Genomic DNA, 7500 nt, shown 5'->3' on the forward strand with positions numbered 1-7500 from the left:
TATACGGATATGACTCGCATTGATATCACCAGGATGACACACGCACCTTAGCCAACAATATAAGCTCATCAGCTTATCTCAGCTTATCCTCCTCCACCCTCTACTGCCCAGGGCCATATCGGTTTAATTCCTACTTGGATACCATCACAGTGGCTCTTGGATCTGGTCAACCAGTTTCTCGTCCATTCAGACATTACGTTTACACTGCAGGCACAGTAGGATAGATCACTCATCCAAACAAAATGCTGCGAGTTGCAGTGGCTCTATCCAGAGCCCTTCCCAGGAGGACTGGATTGGTGTCGAAGACACTGCCGGCCGCTTGCATTGGGATCAACCACCTGCACACACATAGACCACTGCTTGCAGTTGCAAAGACAGGCACAGCTGAGGTGTCTTCCATCCTGGAGGAGAAAATCTTGGGAGCAGACATGTCCGCTGACCTGGAGGAGACAGGCCGTGTGCTGTCCATCGGTGATGGTATTGCCAGAGTGCATGGGCTCAGGAATGTCCAGGCAGAGGAGATGGTAGAATTCTCTTCTGGACTCAAGGGTATGTCTCTGAACTTGGAGCCTGACAACGTTGGTGTTGTGGTGTTCGGTAATGACAGGCTGATCAAGCAGGGTGACATTGTGAAGAGAACTGGCGCCATTGTGGATGTTCCTGTTGGTGAAGAGCTATTGGGCCGTGTAGTAGATGCTCTGGGGAATGCCATCGATGGGAAGGGTCCCCTGGGCACCAGCATCCGTAGGCGTGTGGGTTTGAAGGCGCCTGGCATCATTCCCCGTATCTCTGTGAGAGAGCCCATGCAGACTGGCATCAAGGCTGTGGACAGCCTGGTGCCCATTGGTAGAGGTCAGCGTGAGCTGATCATTGGTGACAGGCAGACTGGCAAAACCGCCATTGCCATTGATACCATTATCAACCAGAAGCGCTTTAACGAAGGAGCTGACGAGAAAAATAAGCTGTACTGTATCTATGTGGCCATCGGCCAGAAGAGATCCACTGTGGCTCAGCTGGTGAAGAGGCTGACTGACACTGACGCCATGAAGTACACAATCGTGGTCTCTGCCACCGCCTCTGACGCTGCTCCCTTGCAGTACCTGGCCCCTTATGCCGGCTGCTCCATGGGAGAGTACTTCAGAGACAACGGAAAACACGCCCTGATCATCTATGACGACTTGTCCAAGCAGGCTGTTGCCTACCGTCAGATGTCTCTGCTGCTGCGTCGCCCCCCTGGTCGCGAGGCCTACCCCGGAGATGTGTTCTACCTGCATTCCCGTCTGCTGGAGAGAGCTGCCAAGATGAACGACAACTTTGGCGGTGGCTCTCTCACTGCCCTCCCTATCATCGAGACCCAGGCCGGTGACGTGTCTGCCTACATCCCCACCAATGTGATCTCCATCACAGATGGACAGATCTTCTTGGAGACTGAGCTGTTCTACAAGGGTATCCGGCCAGCTATCAATGTGGGTCTGTCTGTGTCAAGAGTAGGTTCTGCTGCTCAGACCAGGGCCATGAAGCAAGTGGCTGGTACCATGAAGCTGGAGCTGGCCCAGTACCGTGAGGTTGCAGCCTTCGCCCAGTTTGGTTCTGACTTGGACGCTTCCACCCAACAGCTCCTCAGCAGGGGTGTTAGGCTCACAGAGCTACTCAAGCAGGGACAGTACTGCCCCATGGCCATCGAGGAGCAGGTAGTAATCATCTATGCTGGTGTCAGAGGTCACCTGGACAAGTTGGAGCCCAGCAAGATCACAAAGTTCGAGAAGGCTTTCATTGCACACATCCTCAGTCAGCACCAGGATTTGCTTGCAACAATTAGGACTGAAGGCAAGATCTCTGAGGAGACAGATGTTAAACTGAAGCAGACTGTGTTGACCTTCCTGTCCAGTTTTGAGTAACTGCTAGCTAGCACTTACTGTCTTCGGGAGAAGGAGAAGAGAAGACTGCAGCCTGCACATCAGACGCCAGAGGTAGCCAGAGAGAAGAAGCTGGGAGAAGACCCGAGAAGACCCGAGTCGACAAAGTTAATCGAAGCACAGAGTTATGCTGATAAGGGTTGAGAATTGATAAACAGTATATGAGAGAGCTATTCTGATGTGTATGAAATATAATCTGAGCTATTGAAACTAAATGTATGCTATTGTGATCTGCTTTAATTGTTTGTGTTGTGTGTATTGTCACTAGTAATATATGTAATGCAGGCCTAGTTGAAACTAAATGTATGTTACTGCTGAAGTTATAAGCACTGCTAAGATGTTCTTGTTGTAATGGTAAACAACAGATAACAGTTAGATCTGAATGTGTAACCATAGCTACTGTGTTAACTATAAGCGGAGGGTTGTTATAGGAAGCTGTGTTATGGTAAACAATCGTAGGGATGCCCAAACATTTGTAGAGAGAGTCCCACTGTGACTTTAACAATGACATCATGTGTAAGTTGGTTGAATGTTCAAGGCCATAGTATTATTATGACTTTAAATCCAGTTCAAGATGGTGGGTATTTTCAGCATGACACAGGTGCAAGGCCATGGGGTCTGCGTCATAGTAACCTTGAGCATTGTGACCTTCACATTGGAGAGACACTGGCGTAACCCATTGACTCAGAGGTCGGGAGTCTGGGGGGAGAAAGCCGTTTTGAAATGATGTAATGGTTAGTGTGAGGATGACTAAGAGGCAGGTGGTAGAAGGAATGCGGAGGGTTGAACTATTGACAAGGTCATCAGGGGGTATAAAAGGTGCTGCACAATGGCACACGAGAGGATTCCTTCCAACCCCAAGGAGGGGCGATGGGCACGCTCGCCCGAGGAGGGGGAGGATGACTTATCTGCCACACTTAGGATATTTTCAGGCTCAGATTCAGCTGAGAATTCTGGCATCGTCCGTCTCTTGGCTGAATAGCTGTCTGGCAAAACTCACATAGAGGATAGCTATCAACAGGTTAAGAACATGGACTCCATCGGGAGTAGGAAGGACCCAAAGTCGGCCAAACCTCCTTTGGGAAGATTAGAGGAATCTGTCAAGGTCGAGAAGGGCCTGTACAACCCTTTATTCACCTATCTAAATTATATTATGTTATCAAGATACAAGATACAGACTGGTAGGGAGATTACTGCCAGGGACTATTATTTTATTTTATTTTATCTTTGCAATCTGTAACAATTATTATGCTGTATAATTTATTGTTATCCTGTATCGCAGACCCCTTTTAATAAATATTTTAATTCCTGCATTTAAAGACAAACCTGAATAGCGTTCTATTCTGTCAACAATGGATTTTATCCATTATTCTCCTGGTTATAATGTAAAACAATAGTATTGTGAAACTTGTGGATAAGCCTTAAAGGTTACCTTGACCAAAACTAATACCTCCTCATGACCAAAAGGAACTTGTTTGAAAAAAACAATGAGACAACCAACAGCTTAATCCAAAAAGACACGAGTAGTAGCAGTTAATTGTGGTGATCTGTAAGCAATCCTGTTCACGGGTGTAGGATTGTTTAGAGGTCGAAAGGGAGGAACCATGACACATATATATATAAAAAAAACATCTCTATATATGTGGCTGTAACAGTCTCAGTTAATCTTGTCATAAGGCCTAACATTCCCTATATAGGAGTATCGGTAACGAGTGTTGATATTAAGGGATGATCTGGAGCCTTATCAAATTTCCCAGTAGGGAAACTTGTCCTGTGTCTTTATGATTGCCAGACCCAAGGGGTCGGGCTTACATGAGGCTTTGTACCTGTTTCGTCCATACATGGGCATGGTCACTTTGTCCTCCGGCCCCAGCCAAAAAAAAGTCTGTCACTTTGTCCTCCGGCCCCAGCCAAAAAAAAGTCTGTCCCCCTTTCGTCCCCTTTCGTCACGAACTATTCATGACATCATTATTATGTCACAAGTATGTAATTAAGTAAAGCTCATCATACTAGAACTTCATTCTGGGTCTGGCAGAACCAGGTCTCCTGGTCTTGTTTAGCACACTGAAGGCCAAAAACGCCTAGATTTCAGAAGAATAAACTTTTGTACCCCCTCTCTTCCCTAACAAAGGGGACACAGACAGATGGGTATAAATTAAATATAGATAAAACTGCAAATCCCCATATTAGGAATACCCTGATGTAATCAATATGAGGTTACAGTACTGACTTCATAGAGTGAGGCCTTGGCACACTGAACAGATGTCATGGTAAACTTACTTTGGGGCTTAATTTGATAAATATAAACCTCACCTTTGAATCCAGCGCAATATCAGCTTCTCACAGATATGTGACACATTTAAATATTCATAAAAACTTAAATTTTACAATTGAATCAAAGAAAATAACAATATTAGATAATTGAAACTTTCAGACATGATGTCTTCAAATGATACTTGATAAATAACTAACAATCATTAAATATAACATTCCTTTGAAGAAAGTAAATCTCAGGAGGAACAGAGATGGGTGAGTGTAATCTGAGGCTTGGTAGAGTGTGACTGCTTGTCCACACAGAGCTTTTGATGTTTCATAGCAATCATGGAGTCATGATGACCCCTCAATAGCTCTGTGTACAGTTATGCAATTAACTCGGGGGCAACAATGAACTTCCCTTTCCCGGGCCACATTAGCCACTACATCCTGGATCCCAATGCTTTCCAAGGCCAGGGTCCAGCTATAATCCCTCTGGTCCTTGATGGAGATATAATGCCACCATCTGGTCCTTGGTCTGCCCTGTGGCCTCCACCCAGTGGGATGTGCCCAGAGGTCCTCCCTAGGGAGATGCCCAGGAAGCGTCCTTGGATGCCTGAACCATTTTAACTTGCTCCTGGAACAAAACTCCTGGACACAGAAATGCATCAAACAATAATATGTTATATGTATGAGTAATTTGTTTGTCTAAGACAGTGGTTCTCCAAGTCGGTCCTTTCAGGGGGTCCCCAGCTAAATTCACGACACTTTGTGAGCTTGCATATCAGCTATTTTCACGATTTTTGACATTTTATTCAATATTTTTGAAACACAAATCTTGTATTGGGGTCCCTGGGACAAAATGTTTTCAGATATGGGGCCAAATACATATTCATTTGGGGGTCCACTGTTGGAAGAATTTAACATCATCAGGATTTTTTTGTTGCTGTGTGATTATGTTTTTGTTTTATTAAAGAAAACAAAAAAAAACTCTGCCAATGTAAATGTAAAACAGCCAGATTAAATGACTAGTTAAGATGATAGACTGCCCACAGTGTGTTCAGTGGGTGTCCTTGCTGGTGACAGCTGGGCAGGCGGGCTTCTCTGGACAACACTCATCCATCAAATCACAGCCCCATCCTCTACCTTTGTGTGCAGACTGAGAGAGGCCAAGATGAATAGATGGCTACTATGCAGCTCTGTATGTTAATGACTGGGTGGTGGCCCAAAGGTTAGAGAAACTGGCTGACTGGAAAGTCACAAATTCACATTCCCAGCTGAGCTGGCTGATATCATCTGGCCAGGGAACAGAATCAGTAAGTGTGAAGGTGACCTGAGCCCACACACCACTCCAGCAGAGCTGCTGTGCCTATAGTAATATTGACATACATGTGTAGTAAAGAATCTCAGCACGACTTGAAATGTGTTTTAAGTGACTTCTGTCACTTGTCATTTATTGTCTCCGCCGGAGGCGGAGAGTATGTTTTCGCTTCGTCCCGCTGTGTGTTCACCTCCCTCCTAGCCAAGCTAACATTGGTCAAGCTCCACGTGACACGTGTCAATATGTTGACACCAATGCCTTTGATTGGCTAGAGGGACGCATGACGAAATAAAATCCTATAAATAGGTGTGTCACTTCAAAAAGCTATGTTTTTGAAGTGAGGTAAGACAGGATCAATCAGTCTTGATTGGAACAGTGCCTTCCAGTACAAATCACCCGTCCGTGCGTGTGTGTGTCCCTCTGAGAATTAAAATAGCACAGGTCTGCTGGCGGAGACTTGTGCTCCGAGGAGCACATTTTCTAGTCTAAAAATACATTTACTTAATCACATATTATATGAAGTGTTTGGTTAATAAAGCTCAAGACCCACTTTTTTACTCTTGCTTTTAGTGGTTCCCTGTAAATGTAGATTTAGTATATCTTTCAATAGGTAGAGTCTGTGTGGTTCCTTATTGAAGTGTGAACCTAAATAGGTGACAGGTTGTCTGAATGGTTCTGGAATCCTTCTAAAGTGATGTAGTAACGTTTTGTTCTTGCTATTTTCTTGTATTTTTATATTTTGATCTTGCCTGAATCTAGCTTAATCTAGTTTAATATTGTGTTATTTTTCTTTTGTTGATCTTTTTTTTCATGTAAAGCACTTTGGGCTTGGGATTTGATGTCACGAAAGGTGCTATACAAATAAAGTTTATTATTATTATCGTTACACATGTTTTTCTATGAACCTATGCACTATTCTGACATCGACGGAAGACAGTAAAAATCTCTCTTCAAATGTGTTTTCAAGGCTACAGCTACATTTCATATATCTGAAATTAAAGACACATGGAAATAGTGAGATTTTGGTTAATAAATGTCTTTATTTGGCTTTGAGAGAAGAACATCACTGCATGAGACAGCAGCACATACAGTCACAGTTTTATAGCAGAACGGTCTTGTAAAGTGTCAGAGTTCCTCATCCACCCCAGAAAAAAGTGAAATGCGGGTGAAAATGCAGTTTATAGTTTCAGTTAAGGCAAAATTTATTTTTACATTTTGTAACACTCAACAAGCAAAATAATCTATCCCATCCCCAGATATTCAGGCTCCTGGAGTCAGACCATGCATTCATGCCCATTGATTGATTCATTTGTCAATAAAAGCTAGGGGAGTGAAAAAGGAAACGTAAATTATAAAAGCCTTCTACAGTGTGCGATATATTTTTGGATCTATGTGTGTTACTGTATGCTTGTACCTACACTTCATTTCATGTCCTTTCCCTGGGAGTTTACAAAACGTAAGCTTGAGAATGACAGGTCATTTTATTGCAGGATCCTAGAGTTCATTTACAAATGCTTGGAATGCCTGTTTTCAAAAGTTCCGTTTGGTAAACATGACCAGATGTCTCTTTCTACCCATCTCCTCAAATTCTAGCTTTCCCCTGTCTTGTATGCTCCCATATGTCTTGTACTCTTCCATTATTCTATTTCCCAAGCAGCTCCGTCTTTTTCAGCCCTTCCTACTACATTATGCACCTGTCCTTATGCAGCCCTTAATAGATTTCATGTCATTTATTATTAACCTACCTACAGTATAAACTCTCTTACCCTCCTCGTGCAAGGCAGGCCAGGAGTTGTGAGTACTTTTTTCCATCAGACTGCAGAGACAGTGAGGGTGATGATAAGGGGGTTTGGGGGCTAGGAGGAGTGTGTACGGAATAGGGGTTCGGTGTGAAGGGGGTTAGGTGGGGTTCTGGTGATAATAGCCCTTACAATGCAGCGCCGTACATACGCTGTATGTGACCAGTGGCATCTAAACCACCCCCTGCCACCTGCAGTCTGGATGGAGTGT

At 44.1% G+C, this 7500-nt stretch overlaps 1 protein-coding gene across 1 annotated transcript; it reads left to right on the forward strand.

Moving 5' to 3' along the window:
- Window positions 1–242: 242 nt before the first annotated feature.
- On the forward strand, window positions 243–1900 carry LOC308089005 (ATP synthase subunit alpha, mitochondrial-like; the record flags this gene model as incomplete). Its single annotated transcript, XM_080433584.1, has 1 exon — window positions 243–1900. One exon carries the CDS (start codon window positions 243–245, stop codon window positions 1896–1898), a length of 1656 nt encoding a protein of 551 aa, XP_080289710.1. The 3' UTR covers window positions 1899–1900.
- Between the last annotated feature and the right edge of the window lie 5600 nt (window positions 1901–7500).

The sequence above is a fragment of the Gymnoscopelus braueri genome (genome assembly GCF_963280865.1).
Source record: "Gymnoscopelus braueri genome assembly, chromosome: 7".
Lineage (NCBI taxonomy): Eukaryota > Metazoa > Chordata > Actinopteri > Myctophiformes > Myctophidae > Gymnoscopelus > Gymnoscopelus braueri.